We start from the raw sequence: 16610 nt of genomic DNA, 5'->3' as shown, positions 1-16610 counted from the left end.
GTGTTTTGACTCTCCACCCTGTGACGAGTGGCACACATTTGGGAGGTGCTTGGAGGATTAAGGATACAAGCTGGGTGATTCCAGAGATCAGTGAACTTCTCTGGTCTGCAGGGGGTTCGGCTCATCACCCTGATGGTAACGGCAATGGTCCTGTGGTCTCCAAAGCAGGGTCCATGTACCCCAGCAGTGTGCAAGAAAATGCAGGAAGAACATATTTCATCCTTTTTAAAAAAACATATATATATATCTGAATATATGTTTATTGATTTCTGAGAGGAAGGGAGAGGGAGAGAGAGATAGAAACAATGATGAGAAAGAATCATTGATTGGCTGCCTCCTGCATACCCCCTAGTAAGGATGGAACCGGCAATCTGGGCATGTGCCCTGACCAGGAATCTAACTGTGACCTCCTGGTTCATAGGCTGACACTCAATTCACACCAGCTGAGTGATAGTTCATCCTTTTAAAATTTCTGTTTTGTTGTGTGTTTTATAATATACATAATGTTTTGGCATCGTAGTACATGTATATGATTTGCAGGTACATAAATGCCCATATATTGAATGCATGTGCTAAAAAATATTTTTATTAATAGGAGTGTGTGATTTTAAGTTTGGAGACTTTGCAAAATCTACTCAACTGAACTGGTCTGTCTTGTTTCCAGTCAACCATGATGTTAGTATTTGAGTGTTCAACGCACTCGAGTTTTCTAGCCCCGATGCGTGTCCTTTCTGGTGCTGAGTAAAGTTGGACGTGTGGTCACAGAGACCCTCTTGGGAATGTTGGTGAATCCTGAAGAATTGGAGAGGAAAACAGGAGGCAGGTAGCTATCTCACTTTTCAAGAAAACAGATTTCACAATGCCGACTTCCTGAAAAAGATGTAGAATGGGTTATTAAACAGATGGCTTATGACCAGTGAGGGGGAAATAGTGGTCTCTGGCAACTAGCATGGGTTCATCAAGAATGAGTCACGCCCAACTAACCTCATTTCCTTTGTAATACTTGACAGTAGTTTACTGACAGAAATCTCTTGTTCGTTCATTCTTTCATGCATACATACATTCATGGTCCACTTGGCAGGCAATTACCGAGCAGCTCTTGTGTTTAAAACCCCATGTTTCGATGGCATCTGGCAATGAACATATTGTAATATCTGCCCCCAAAGAGCTTTCCTTTTAATGAGAGAGACAAACATGTACACAGATAACTATAATGAAATAAAGTAACGTCTTAAGAGCCACATAGTGGTTATGTTACAAACAATGCAGTTGTATTATAAACAAACGTGTCCAGGAGTCAGCATGAGGAGAATGCTGTAAGGACAGGGACTCCTGATAGAGCGTAAGGACATCCATTTCAGCGAGGAAAGAAAACAGAACCTCGCTCTCTATTTCTTAATATCTCATTTCCGTTTTCTCTTTTGCCCATGCTTTATAGTGACAGAGTCTCTGAGGATGTTGCTATGGACAACATGGAGAAAAGTGAAGACATTTGGCTTGGATGATGGTTGTTAAGTGGCTTGAAACTAGTTGGGCAACCGTACTCAAAGTGGGTCACCTCATGGACCAATGCCGGCCCACGGACAGGGCTTAGGTGACGTGGTCCGGGGCCCCATCCTCAGCCGGGTGCTAATGAACTTCCCAGTTTCCAGTTGGCCTGCAGACATAGCCAGCTTTGTCACTGAACTCTGGGAAGGTGGAGCATTAAATGTATATCAGTGAATGGAGACCATAATTGCTCTCTGTCCTGTGTTTCGTCAGGGTCTCCAGATGAAAGCCTTGGAGAAACATGGATCAATGAAAGGTGTGTCTGGAGAAAAGAAAGGTAGCCGTAACAGCTAAGCTACATCTACTGAGCACAGGCTATGCGCAGCCAGCATGGCGAGTGCTGTGCAAGCATGATCTCGTTCAGTCTTCACAGAAGCCTGTGAGGCAGACGTTCTTGTTATTCCTACTGGACACGGTCAGGTTTAGGGAGGTAACCCAACCTGAGATGGAGCTGGAATTTAAGACGGAGGCTGTCCAACCACCAAGGCTGTGTGAAGGCCTGGGCTTGTGGCCGGGATGGAGGCGAGGCAGCCTGTGCGAGGTGGGGCGGCAGCTGCCCAGTGTGAGCATGAAAGCTGAGAGGAAGGTGGTGGCAGGTGGGACTGCGACCGGGAGGAGGGAGTCGCCAGGTGGTGGCCTCTGTACGTGAGGCAGGACCTTCCGAACCTCGGAGACACATCGTTTTGGAAGGTCAAGGGGCGGAGGCACCCCTCCTGGTCGGAAGAGGGATTCTGGTGCTAGATGACTTTCCTGGCTGTTTCCACGTGGAGTTCTGTGATCCTGTATGACTTGATGGACCTGCAGTCCCTGCGTGTAGACAGTGAAACCCATTAACAGAGACATGATCTGGCTCAGGGCAGCCTCCATGGAGGAGCCCAGATGGCCTCACGGTGGAAACCCAGTTTCTTTCCAGAGAGGCCAGGCCCATGACCCGAGGGGTGGAAGGAGCAAGTCTGAGTTGCTAGTCCCTGAGATTTGCTTTCTGGGCAGGAATAGAAGATAACCTTCCACCTTTATACCTCCTGTCATGGAACTTTGCCTTCACTGATGATTCCGCTGAGTTTGGACATTCAGCATTTGTCACTATGGCTACTTGCCTCCCCAAACACCGCCTCACTTTAGGAAATGCCAGACTATACATAATCAGACAACTGTGCCAAATCTGAGAGCACAGCTGACGATTTGAGGAGTCTAAGTGCCCTCCAGGCTGGAGAATGACCCTTGAACGGAATATTCAACACTTTAAATGTTATTGTCATTAGCTCAGGGGTACAGCTAGAATTTGGGGGTACCTGAAGCAAAATTAATCCTCTCTCTCCTTTCTTCTCTCTCTCTCCTTCCTTTATTCTCTCCCTCCTGCTCCCTCTCTCTGTCTCTTTCTCTATGCCTCACCCTAACACACACTCCTCTCATTCTCCAGTACACATGGGTTCACTGTAAAGTGATGGTGAGAGAACAGCAGTGATAAATTAACCCCAAACAACACGATTAATTTATTTTCACAAAGCAGGAGAAGCAGTGCAGCATGGGAGAATTGGGGATTTTGTCAGAAGAACTGATTCTGGCCTCAGTCACTGATTAGCTGTAGGACCACAGGCAACTCAGTTTTCTGAGTTTCAGTCCCTCATTTTGTAAAACAGAAGTAATACTGATACTTGTTAATGATCATAAAAACTCCAGGATTGCTTTGAGTATTACATACCGTAGTGTCTGTCAACATGTTTGCAAATGGCAAATTGCTCTACAAATGTACGTTATTACCACGATTATTATAAGATGGAGCCTCCTGCTGGCTTGGAGATTCCCACAGAGGTGTGGATTTGGTGTAAATGCAGTGTTTGTTTTATGGGTCCTCACAGGATTGGGGTAATTAGATGAATAAATCTCTGCTAAGCCAGCATGTGTAGCTGCCAAACCAGGTGGTCATGCCCTTAACTTGCAGTCAGTACAAAGAAGAACTGCAGGCAACAGGATCGCAATGGGGATTAACACTACTCCTCAATTGCCCAGCCAGTGTGGCTCAGTGGTTGAGCATTGACCCCATGCACCAGGAGGTTGTTGGTTTGATTCCCGGTCAGGGCACATGGGGCTTGATCCCCTGTAAGGGGGTGTGCAAGAGGCAGCCGATTGATGTTTCTCTCTCATCGATGTTTCTCTCTCTCTCTCCCTCTCCCTTCCTCTCTCAGTCAATAAAAAGATATTTAGGGGGGGGACAAAAAGACCACTCCTCAGTTAAGGACAGTTCTTGAAAGTATGTCACCAGGCAAGTGCGATCCCTGGATGGAGCCTCATTGCTGTGGTCAGTTGGGTCTGGTTGTCTGGGTGCAGGAAAACAGTTACATACATTTTCTGGAGGAAAATCAACAAAGTCTCAGAAATGTTCATAACCTCTGACACCAACCAGTCTTGAAAAATATCCGGGAAAGATCTTAAGGGAATAATCACCTTCAAGGACACAAGAGATTCATTGTAATGTTTAAGTTGGCAAAAGAATGAAAGGGAAGAACCTAAGTTCCCAGCAACAGAGGATGGACTAAATGAAGTAGCCAACAGCCCTAGGATGGCTGACCCTGCAGTCGTTAAAGACGATACAGACGTGTATTTTTCTCGTGTGAAAAAAATATTCCGATATTGTTAACAAAAGCAGGTGAGAAAACACCATGAGTTCTATTTCTGGAACTGAGTAGGTATGTTAATATGTGTTATGTGTGCATTCTTAAAAGTCTGTGGGGATGGTCACTAGAATAACAACACCAGGTAACATTTCTTGAGCACTCCCTGCGGGGCAGGGCTCTGCACATGTGCTACCCGTTTCGTCCTCTCAGCGCCCTCTGGGAGTGAGCATCCGTACCTTCTCCTGGCGGAGGTTGCTCAGGGACTGAGAGAAGTCGGTAAGGTGTCCAAGGTCATGCAGCTCCTAAGGGCAGAACCAGTCTGTGTGACGCAGAAGCCCAGGTCATGACCCTGTTCCCACACAACCTTCGAGTCATAATAGTGGTTATATTGGGACAGTGAGTTTGTGAGTTATTTTATCACTTTTTCTAAACAATCTGATTTTTAAAAAAGTTTATCTTGTGATAAATCCCATTACCTGTGTATTTAAAGAAAATAGCGTGTTCCCACCAAATGGATAGGTTGCGGAAATCAACTCAGGGAAATCTATGATGCTCATGGAGATGAATGGGTACCAGAGGCTACTGGGATTTTGAAAAACCGGAAAGAAAACCCACAAAAGCTCATTGAATTGATTTGTCAGGAACAGGGGAATACATAAGCCAGGTCGTTTGTCACTGCTGACACACACCGTCTAGAAGCATGACTATTGTGTCCTTTGATAATGATAAAATGCTTTCAGATCGAGCACTTATGGTCCTTATAACGATCCTGTGAAGCAGGCAGAGAGGTATCTTATACCCATTTCATAGATGAGAAGAAAGGAGGCTCAGAAAGGGTAGGTGATATGTCCCAGATTCCGTAGTCTGAAGTAACAAAGGCTGATTAATAGATATTTTTTGTATCGAAAATTCATGGGACTGAGAAATACCACATTCAGGCTAGTTATTATTACCTCTAGGACAGAGATGGATGGGATTGAGGTGCATTGCATGGGGGCTTCCGTAGTATATAATATCTTACTTCTTCTAAAAATCTGGCCAAATTTAATGAAGCTGAGAAGCACACACATGAGTGTTTGTACAGATAGTTCCTGTAATGTTCTTTTTGTTTGATATATTTCATGATAAAAATTTTAGCCCAGCCGCCATGGCTCAGTGGTTGAGCGTTGACCTTTGAACCAGGAGGTCATGGTTCCATTCCCAGTCAGGATACATGCCTGAGTTGTGGGCTCCATCCCCTTGGGGGACATGCAGGGGGTAGCCGATCAATGATTCTCTCTCATCATTGATGTTTCTCTCTCTCTCTCTCTCTCTCTCTCTCTCTCTCTCTCTCTCTCTCCCTCCCCTCCTCCTCCTCCTCCTCTCTCTCCCTCTCCCTCCTCTCTTAAATCAATAACAAAAATGTATTTAAAAAAAATTTAAAGTAAGAGATAGATGCACAGAAGGAAAGGCTGCATGGAAATACATCACAATGTTGGGGGTGCCGAGGGAGACAAATCATATGCAATACCCTCCGTTTCCACATTTTTGTCAATGAGGATGCCATTACTTTTATAATAAAACATCTAAAAACCTCTTCTATCAACTTATTTATTCATCATCTTGTAAAAATGAACATTGAGACAAGAACACTGGAAACATTCAGCAGCCAGATGTTGAATCCCATACCTGTGAAGGAACATGGATTGCCTGTGAACTGAAAGTGTTAATTCTGAAGCAAAATGGCAGACTCGGCCCGCCCCCCCCCCGCCCCCCCCTGCATCCAGAAAGCCTGATCTGAAAGCTGGCTCCTCCTCTTCTTGAGTAGGTTTCTTGCTCTCCCCTTACCTCCATTTCCTCGTCTGTAGGCGGAGCCTAATGATGATGAATACCTCAGCGTCATCATGAGGATGATATGGGTGAGTGTCGAGTGCCCTGAACGGGGCCTGGCACACTGTGTGGAAGTTTGCACATAAAAACATGAAACCAAGAGGAGAGGGGCATGTGAAGGGCTGGGCGGGGGGAGTGCTGGCCTTTTAGGAGGTCCTCACAATCCTTGCACTTGACAAGTTGGGACAGATTTTGTGGGTTCCTTTCATAGATAGAGCCCTGGCCGGTGTGGCTCAGTGGTAGAGCATCAGCCTGCGCACTGAAGGGCCGCGGGTTTGATTTCCGGGGAAGGGCATGTACCTGGGTTGCAAGTTCATTCCCCAGCCCCTGTCGACTGGGGCCCATGTGGGAGGCAACCAGTCAATGTCTCTCTCACATCACTGCTTCTCTCTATCTCTCCTACCCTCCCTTCCACTCTCTCTAAAAGTCAACGGGAAAAATATCCTCAGGTGAGGATTTTTTAAAAAAGAAGAAAGATATTATATGGAAGAGAACTTGTGAAAGCTCTTGGCAGCAGTCTGCTGACAAGGGAGTGACAAATGTCACTTCAACCCACATCATATAATGTGCCCATCCTTAGCCTGACCATCACGGCGAACACTGTTCCAGGGATGAATGTTATGAGTCCAGATCTTTAAGATCAAGCTGCTTATGGGACCTGCCCTTTGGCCTGGTGGTTTGGTTTGTCCCTTCTGTGTCTGGCTTTTTCCCTTTTCATGTGTCCATGAGACAGAAGCTTAGGTGGCCCTCTCGGGGGTAAATTCTGAGGCACCTTGGCTCCCAGGGACACTGAGCTGCTGGAGTTTGGGGGCTCAGGGAACTGACAGAGACCATCCTGCCGCCAGAAGCACCATACGAGGACCTTGCAGAATCAAGCCTGCCCGGCCTTCTACCCTTGCCAAAGATTTGGAATTACAGCTTTTACGCACAGAGCATTTTCTAAATCACTGCCACAGTCCATGATTACTTGTTGGCGTGTTCTCCTCCCAGCTTGGGAAATCTGAGAAGAAAGCTGGTGTTCGTCTTCTGGGTGGTGAAATGCCTTCTTGCTCTTATCATCCGGCTGGTGGCATCCACGGGTCCATTTCGGGACCTTTGCTGAACTCGCCGTGTAGCCAACCTGCTGCGACTCCATACCATCCCTGCGCCCGAGTGGGCCCAGGGCAGCGCTCAGCCCTCATGACCCAGCCTGGCCCAGCCTGTTGCCAAATGAGACCACTTGTCCTGTGTGGAGTTCTTTGACACCATGCCTACCGTGACCTGCTTCTTTTGTACGTGTTCGCTTCCTGGCTGCCTCACAACAACAACAACAACATCCCCCCCAAAAAGCCATTGTTTTGAAATCTGTGCTTCCAAAGACGTCAGCTAAGGACTTGTGCTCTCATGACTGCGGCGATGTTATTTTTAGTCAAAATGTGGCCTCGAACGTGCTCTGCCCTCCCCACGCCACATCAGGTGCTGGTCGCCCTGAGATGCCAGCCTCGGCTGCGGGCTTCCCAGCTGCTGTGGACACGGCGGGTCACCGGCGGGCGGACCTTGGCAGGCCCGTTTGGACCCGCAGGGGGGCTCGGAGCCAGATGGCTGCCTCTTGGGGGACCTGGAGCGGCCTCAGCCCAGCAGGAGGCGGAGAGGCACGGGAGGGAGGCTGGAGGCCTTGCTCAGGCAGGACGGAACCCGAAGGTGTCCGTGCATCTGGAGAACCGTAAATGTGGGTGTATTACACGTCAGCGGCAGCCTCCGTGTCAGGGAGGCCGCTCCCAGATGCCGGGGTCCTGCTGCCATCCTCCAGGCTCAGTGTCCGCTCCTCTGGGTCATCCATGCCCTTCACCAGCCACCGGCTGCCACGCCAGGGCACAGTGTTCTCACCGGATAAAGCCACGGGGTGCGTGCCACCTCGGCCCCTTGCGCAATGGCCGGATGTTGCAAAAGAAGCCTTCCAAGCCAGGCCTGCAGGAGGGGCCTGGCCCAGGCTGGCCGGGCAATCCCCACGTCCTGGCAGCGAGTGTGGGGCGCTGCCTTGGCCCCCAGGAGCGCGGTTCGTGGTGACTCACCTCTGGTTCCCAGGAAGGTTGTTATTTTTGGCCCCAGTGTTTTAAGATTGTGCCTAGATTCCCTCACATCAGCAGCTGAGGCACAGGGCCCTCTGTCGGGCACGTGGAAGGACAGAGGGTCAGGCCACGTGTCCTGAAGACCCAGGGCTGGGTATGCAGAGAAGGCCATTGGCTCCGGGGAGAGTGCTGGGGCCATGGAAGGAACGCTGCCCTCATCCGGGGGCATCGTGTCCCCTAGGAGCCAACTCCAGGCAGCCTGGCCTCTGAGGACTCCTGAGCCCCATGCTCTCGGCAGCCAGCGGAGGGGAGAGGGCGGCTGGGGCTCCCCTGGGCCCCTCAGCACAGCTGTGGAGGGGCTGCCCTGCCTTGCTCCTGCCCGAGGAGCCTTGGGCAGAGACTGTGCTGGCTGAGGCCTGGTATGCAGCCAGTCCAGTGGTTGAGCGGGAGCAGACGAGGGCACCCCTGTAATCTGCAGGACGCAGGTGGGCGCCTCCCCTCTGCCCGCGCCCCTGCTGCTGATAAGCCTGCCCCAGGGCCTCAGAGGCCCCAGGCGCCCGCCCCGCAGAGCAGCGGTGCCACCGCAGCCCCAGCTGTTCCTCCAGCAAAGCGCACCTGCCCCTCGAGGGATCCTGGTGAGGGACCCAGCGGCATGCCCTGCCCGATGGGCCTCTGCAAAGTGAGTTCTTAGCAGCTGCTGCGAGGGGGCGGGTGGGGCCCGGGAAAGGTGAGGAGCCCGCCAGCGGCTGCGCGGCCCCAGGGATGGGGATGTGACAGTGTGTCACCCAGGGCGGCTCTGGGCCTCATAATTACATCTGCGCTCACTCGCGCTGTCGCTGGAGGCCTCCGTGGCCTCTGCTTGGCTCCGTTAGTCCAGCTCGGACTGTTTACAGCACGAGGTTTGCTGTCAGATTGAGTTCCCCCTCCCTGGGTCTCTGAGTTATGCTCTCTCTGCACTAGAGGTTGGGAAGAACTACCTTTGGATTATAGTCTTTCAGTTCATCTATTGGGGTTCTGGAAGTTTCTTTTGACTTTACTGAGCAATGTATTTTTCAGGTGTGTTAACATAGGCCCTGAGGGAGGATAAGGGTACCTGTGAGGGTGGCTGCTCTGCTGTGGGGACCTGGGTCACCCCCATTTGGAAGGAGCTTGCTTGTGTCCTCAAAGACCCACAAAAGCCAGTCACCTCGCTGTCATACCTTCTCCATTCCTGAAACACGGAATTGTGAGGGTTAGGTTGCTAACTAACTAGAGCAGTGGTTCTCAACCTTCCTAATGCCGCGGCCCTTTCATACAGCTCCTCAGGTTGTGGTGACCCCCAACCATAAAATTATTTTCGTTGCTACTTCATCACTGTAATTTTGCTACTGTTATGAATCGTAATGTAAATATCTGATATGCAGGATGTATTTTCATTGTTACAAATTGAACATAATGAAAGCATAGTGATTAATCACAAAAACAATATGTAATTATATATGTGTTTTCCGATGGTCTTAGGCGACCCCTGTGAAAGGGTTGTTCGACCCCCAAAGGGGTCGCGACCCACAGGTTGGCGACCCACAGGTTGAGAACCACCGAACTAGAGGAAGGAAAGTCTAAGGCAGAAGGGCAAAGAGCGTCGGCGTGGCTGTGGGAGATAGGGTCTGATGGATATTTTACAGTGATAGCGGAGTGCCACAGAGGGTTGCTGGTGCCCCACCCCTCCCCGGCGATGATAGCACCTATCACTGTCCAGCAGCACCTGGCTGTGCTGTTTTTAAACTGTCCGGTGCCAGGGAGGGGCTCAGGGTCTTGGTGGTGGATTCGGAGGCCAGAGTTGGACCCCAGGCCACATGCTCAGAGGGACCCTCGTCTAGTGGCCAAAATGTACTCTACCACTTGTCTGAAAGTCTTTGGGTGTCAGGATGCAACATTAAGTGGGAATTTCTTTCCAGTGGTTTGGCATCTTTGAAATGTGTCTTCTTGATGATTGAGTCCCCTCCCCCTCCCCCCAACCCCCCCCCCCCCCGCCCCCCGCAGGAAGGGGGAGAGTGTGTGGGGGAACCGGGGTCTCCTGCTCTTAGTTCCCGGCAGTGCGAGCCAGGGTCCGTTCACCTGAGTCTTTTCTTTCCACGGGACACCCCCAGGCCGCAGCTGAGTGCTGAGTCTCGGGGGCTGCTCGTGACAGATCTCAGAATGCAGGGGAGCGATTGAGCGGTGCAGGGACCCAAGGGCTGGCTCCAGACCCGAAGGCAAGCCCAGCGTTTTGCAGGAATAAAGAATGCCTTATGCACAAAATATCTTAAATCCCCAGGAGTACTTTCACCAACCCAGTAGCTGTGGGACAGCCGCTTTGTACTGCCTCAGTGTCTTTTCAATCTGGGAACTGGGTCTGTGGTGAGGCTGAATCCGAAAGCACTAGAAAAGGAGCCGAAAGCCTTCAGGGTTGTTTTTATAAACAGGGTCGTGTAAGCTCAGCTGACCCTTGACTTCCAGGGTCAGTTGTAATTCGTTTTTAGGCTCAGGTTCCACCCCTCGCCCCAGTGTAATTTGGCCAGTGGCTGCAGTGTCAGTGGACTTACTTTGAGTTTAATCTAAGCGACACATATTTAGAAAGGTGGGATTTGTTGTTGTGGCTAAAAAAAAAAATAAAAGAGAGAAAGTCAGAAAGATAACCGAGTTCTGGCTAAAGGTAAAGTAACAGAACACCTCTGACCTCCGGGTCTGCGAACACTCACCCCACCCCTGCTTGTGTGGGGTCCTGGGGTGGGCACTGGAAATAGAGCCCTGTGAACCAGGACACAGGCCCCTGCTCTGTGGAGCTCACCTTCCAGCGGGCCCAGGAGACAGACTCAAACAAAATACGCGCGCTCTCATCTATTAAAGACGAGAAGGGCCGTGGCCGGGAGCAGCCAGGGGAGCAGCGGAGGAGTTGTGCGATTTGAGTAAGGCACTCCGGGAAAGCCTCAGTGCGGTGTGCGCTGGCCGTTGTGTTGCCAAGTTGGATTCTGCATGACCATTCCCTCAGGCTTAACGTGTGCTGTCAAGAATCTTAAACTTTGTTGAATATCAGCAGCTACAGATTTCTCAGTGACATCACCACCGTGGAGATGGCTTACCTTTAATGTCCAACAGGATCCCGGATGCTCGCCTATGCTGCCCGCGTCAGACGCTTACAGTTTTGGGTCTGCAGCTGCTTTTCTTTCTGGCCGACCCAACCCGCTGGATGGTATCTTAGTCAGGCCTCTGTTCCTTGGGTGGCCAGGAGTTCTTATATCAAACTGCTGGTGAATGTATTTGTCTGTTATGGTTTTGGTAGGAAACGTTTACACGATGGCTCGTTGAATGTGTTATGGGCACTGACAAAACATGATGATTTGGTTAGCAGCATTCTTAAGGATAAAGAATATTGCTTTTCAAAGCTCCTTAAAAATAAAAAATAAAACATTGAGTGAAAACTCGAAGGAGGGGAGGGAGAGAGCCACGCATAGCTCTGGGGGAAATAGCACATGCAAAGGTCCTGGGGCAGGCATGTGCTGTGGGAAGAACCAGGAGGCCAGCGTGGCTGGAGCAGAGGGAGGCGGACATCGTGGGAGGGGGCGAGGTCAGAGGGAGAGACTGGGGAGGGGGCAGGGGGCAGAACATGTAAGTCCTTGCACAGCGTTGTAAAGACATCACGTCTACCCTGAGCAGGACCAGGAGCATTAGATGGTCTGGAGATTAGACAGATGGTATGCTCTGACTTCTCCCTGTGTCTGCGACTTCCTAAGGCCTTTGAAACCAAACTCCCAACCACAGGCTACCAAATAGAATGACCGACTGTAGTGCGGCACACGGAGTTACCCCCAAACTCTGCTGGTGCCGTGGTTCTCAGCCTTCCTTCCTCTGGGATACACAGGCTGCTTGTTGACACAGGCACCCACACTATATTTCACGGCCCGACCCAGGTATTGATAATCCCCGTCTCCCTTGCACTTTCCAATTTAATGAGAAAATTAATAACGCCACAGGTGCTCTTTACTTAAAAAATCACCATGGGACAAATTAAAAAGGAAATGGCAGCCACTCTCAAGTCACAATATGCATGCAGTGCAGTAATTTGCAATCACAGCTGCTGATGACCCTTCTTTGTTTTCTTTGGACCTTGGCCTACAGCACAGCTCTGGAGCTGTGGTTCTGCAACACTAGCTATTGAGAAGGCGTATCCGGTATAAGCATAACCAGGCAGAGTGGCCACGGAGGGGAACCTTGAATTTGCTCTTAGTTTTAAAAGGTAGCAGTGGTCTTTCCATAGGTGGTCTGGCTTTCTAGGATCCTTTCTTTAAAAAAATAAATATCTTTTTATTGATTTCAGAGAGGGAGAGAGAGATATAGAAATATCAATGATGAGAGAGAATCGTTGATCGGCTGCCTCCTCCACAACCCCTACTGGGGAACGAGCCTGAAACCCGGGCATGTGCCCTGACCGGGAATTGAACTGTGAGCATCTGGTTCATAGGTTGATGCTCAACCACAGAGCCACACCAACCGGGCTAGGATCCCTTCTTGATGGACAACCAAGGTGATTTGTAGAAAAGCACATCTCCCCGTGTCAGAGCCCTGCTTTAAATCTTCAGCGGCCTCACATTGCTCTAGGATAGGGTCTGGACTCTGTACTGTGATCCCTCCTCCCCTGGCCTGCCCACCATTCCCACCCTGCTGCCTCCTCCTGCTCCCACGAGAGCGGCTCCCGGCATGGTGCGCACTGCCGTTCCTTCAGCAGGCCGCGCTCGGAGAGCTTTATATTGTGAGCTCCACTTCTGGGTGCCTGTGCTTGTCTCGCTCACGACTGTATCCTTGGCCTGGGGCTTGGCACATGGTAGGTGCTCATTAAACATCACGAATGAACAATAGATTACTTGCAAAGCGCCTCACGGCTGACGACTGCACACGGGTTTGGTCACAAACCTGCCACTGAAAATTGAGGCTCTAGTGGTTTACGAGTGTGACTTTTCAGATGCTCTGCTCTTGGATTTTGTTTTTTTTTTGTTTGTTTTTTTTTATTATTAGTTAAGGTATTACAAATGTGTCCTCATCCCCCCCATTAACCCCCAACCTCCCCCCCCCCACACACAAACTCATGCTCCCATCCCCCTGTTGTCCATGTCCATTGGTATGGCTTATATACATGTATACAAGTCCTTCGGTTAATCTCTTCCCCTTACCCCCGCCCTCCCCTACTTTCCTTCTGGGGATTGATAGCCTGATCGCTGTTTCTCAGTCTTTGGGTCTGTCCCTTTTCATCAGTCTATGTTGTTCCCTATAATCCACAAATGAGTGAGATCATGTGGTACTTATCCCTCTCTGACTGGCTTATTTCACTTAGCATAATGCTCTCCAGTTCCATCCATGCTGTTGCAAAAGGCAAGAGTTCCTTTTTTTTTACCGCAGCATAGTATTCCATTGTGTATATGTACCACAGTTTTCTAATCCACTCATCTGCTGATGGGCACTTAGGCTGTTTCCAAATCTTAGCTATGGTGAATTGTGCTGCTATGAACATAGGGGTGCATATATCCTTTCTGATTGGCGTTTCTGGTTTCTTGGGATATATTCCTAGTAGTGGGATCACTGGGTCAAATGGGAGTTCCATTTTTAGTCTTCTGAGGTAGCTCCATACTGTTCTCCACAGTGGCTGCACCAGTCTGCATTCCCACCACCAGTGCAGAAGGGTTCCTTTTTCTCCACATCCTCTCCAACACTTGTTGTTTGTTGATTTGTTGATGATAGCCATTCTGACAGGTGTGAGATGATAACACATTGTCGTTTTGATTTGCATCTCTCGTATAATTAGTGACTTTGAGCAGGTTTTCATATGTCTTTCGGCCTTCTGTATGTCCTCTCAGGATCGTTTCTCCTTCTTCCGAACTCTCCTGGCACTTTGTTGGGACTTGCCTTCAGGCGCTTCTCATTTTCTACCCCTTGACATTTATTTACACACATCATCCCCTGCAAGCTGGGGGTGGCCGCCCCCAGCTGACTCATCTTTGACGCACTATTCCCCCGCTCCCCTCCGGCATCGACCAAGGTCTTGAACATGGGGCTGAAAAACTAGATTTGTTAAATGAAGTCATTTCAACCCAATGGATGAGTCTGAGCTCTTGCTCCCCCTTTACTTGCACAAACCTTGAGCGTGGCCTGCGTGTCAGGAATGGATTGGGTGGTTTATTTGGAAAATAAATCTCCAACAGGCCCTGTGCAGAGGTCAGGGGTCCCAGACTGGTGCCCCAGCTGGCCCAGCCCGGTCTCTGACTTGCTGGGCCAGGCTCAGAGTTCTGTCATCATTTTCTGACAGGCAGCGACAACTAATTAGGGACGCAGTGAGAAATGACATTGTCTGCTCCCCGGCCTCCCGCTCACCCTTACCACCAGTGCCCTCTGAGGCTGATTTTTCTCCTGATTTTCCCTTCACAGCCCTGCAAGGAAGGAAAGCCGGTTAGTGGAGGAGGGGACCTGCGGGTAGTGGGCCTGACCCAGCAGCTCCTGAAATCCAGGCACCCGGGGAGGGAGAGGGTCAGGGAATGGAGAAGGGGTGGATTGCTTCAAGGGAAAGTTTGCTTATGGACAGATTAGAAAAAGCAGAACAAGCAAACCTCCCCTGCGCCAGCCCTCCTCTCCCACCCAGGGCTGGAGTGGAGGAAGCTGCAGGCACCGGTGCCACCAGGAGACGGAGAAGGCAGCAGGAAGCCTGCCTGACCCTCCCCAGGACGGGACGATCCTGGTCAGAATACTGCTCTGTCCTTCCATGAGTGGACTGAGAAGCAATCTTTTGTAAGAAAGAGCACCTGCCTGGTTTCAACTTCCTTCCCAAAGCGAGTGCCTATAAAAGCTGAAAAGGAGCTGGCCCGGGGCCAGTCCTGCTGGTTCTCCAATGGCCCAGCCATGGGGCTGCAGACAATGGAGCAGGTTCCAGCTGCTCAAAAAACCAGTTCCAGGCCCCACTCCTCACCCTGGCAACCTCACCTCCCAGTGGGGAGGGGTGGATCCGGTGACAGTGCAAACCTGAGCTTGGGGTTTTCTCCAAGGGCAGGGCATGGCTAGGGGTGTCATTTTAAAGTCTCTCCAGGGCTGGCTAATGCTTCTGTCTACACGGTGTGACTTGAAGGTACCGGCAGACTCCCCTAGTCCTCCAACACCTTCACCACCGATCTGGGAAGCCTGAAGTTCCATCATTAGCTCTTATTCCTTAGGCTCTTCAAGGGGTTTTGATCTCTAAAAAAATCTTCCATTGAATGCATACACTCAAGCCTTTATAATCGGATCTGGAGTCATACAGATGCAAGGTACGCATTCTGTTTTCTATTAAAGCATAGTTGACATACAATATATTAGCTCTAGGTAGACAACAGAGTGATTCAACATTTATATACCAAACGAAGTGATCACCACAATAAGTCTAATAACCACCTGTCACTGTACAAAGTTATTGCCATATTTTTGGCTTTATTCCCTATGCTGTATATTACAACCCGGGGACTTACTGATTTTATAGCTGGAAATTTGTACCTCTTATTTTCCTTCACGCTTTTTGCCCATTTCTCCACCTGCTTTCCCCTGGCAGCCATCAGTTTGTTTTCTATTTCTATGAGTCTGTTCCTATTTTGTTTTTTTCCTTAGATTCCACCTGTAAGTGAAACCATATGGTATTGTATTGTTCCTTCACTGTCTGACTGACTTCACTGAGCATAATACTTTCTGGGTCCATCCATGCTGTTTCAAATGGCAAGGTTTTATTTTTTTTTTTATGACTGAGTAATATTTCGCTGTACATGTATAGCACATCTTCTTTATCCAGTCATCTGTTGATGGACACCTGTGTTGCTTCTATATCTTGGCTATTATAAGTACTGCAATGAACAGAGGGGTACATATATCTTTTTGAATTTGTGTTTTCATTTTCTTCAGATAGATACCCAGAAGTAGAATTGCTAGGTCATATGGAAGCTCTATTTTTAATATAGTGAGGTACCTCCATACTGTTTTCCATAGTGGCTGTACCAATTTGCAACCCCACCAGCAGTGTGCACGAGGGTTCCCTTTTCTCCACATCCTTGCCAGCGTTTATTGTTGGACTTTTTTGATAACAGCCATTCCAACAGGTATGAGGTAAAAACTCATTATGGTTTTGATTTGCATTTCCTGATGATTAGTGATGTTGAGCATCTTTTCATATGTCTGTTGGCCTTCTGTGTGTCTTCTTTGAAGAAATATTTATTGAGGTGGTCTGCCAATTTTTAAATTGGGTTGCTTGTTTTTTTGATGCTTGTAGGTGTAAATCTTCCTTGTCTCATGTACTGGTTGTACTGAAATTATTATTTTACATGCCTTTCTTCCCACTAGTCTACCCCCAATACCCAAACTGCACAGTGCGGGTGGACTCGCCCAAGAGCGCTAAGGACCAACTATCTGACTGCAGTGGTCCAGCCTCTGGGGTCTGCAGCCAGGCCACCTGGGTTTGAATCCCTGCTCTACCACTTTCTAGGTGGCGCTGGTGGGCCAGCTGTAAACC

At 49.4% G+C, this 16610-nt stretch overlaps 1 protein-coding gene and 1 long non-coding RNA gene across 3 annotated transcripts in view; one reads left to right on the top strand and one right to left on the bottom strand.

Annotated features, from left to right (window-relative positions):
* Positions 1 to 334: 334 nt before the first annotated feature.
* On the bottom strand, positions 335 to 6087 carry LOC118649747. 2 transcript variants are annotated; one of them, XR_004965728.1, is made up of 3 exons: positions 5991 to 6087; positions 985 to 1173; positions 335 to 870 (listed from the first exon to the last, which is right to left on the bottom strand). It is a non-coding gene; the product is annotated as an uncharacterized LOC118649747 (long non-coding RNA). The 2 variants fall into 2 exon arrangements; XR_004965729.1 differs by lacking the exon at positions 5991 to 6087 and adding an exon at positions 4400 to 4464.
* Positions 6088 to 8633: 2546 nt separating this feature from the next.
* ANK1 (ankyrin 1) overlaps positions 8634 to 16610 on the top strand; it is a 135347-nt gene continuing 127370 nt past the window's right edge. Inside the window, exon 1 of the mRNA XM_036297062.1 lies at positions 8634 to 8759. Coding sequence (XP_036152955.1) covers positions 8733 to 8759 — 27 coding nt within the window. The 5' untranslated portion in view covers positions 8634 to 8732. The remainder of the gene's footprint in view (positions 8760 to 16610) is intronic.

Source organism: Myotis myotis, unplaced genomic scaffold (assembly GCF_014108235.1).
Source record: "Myotis myotis isolate mMyoMyo1 unplaced genomic scaffold, mMyoMyo1.p scaffold_m19_p_3, whole genome shotgun sequence".
Taxonomy (NCBI): Eukaryota; Metazoa; Chordata; class Mammalia; order Chiroptera; family Vespertilionidae; genus Myotis; species Myotis myotis.
Note: the sequence above shows the minus strand (reverse complement) of the source record. Positions and strands in the feature narration are given on the sequence as shown.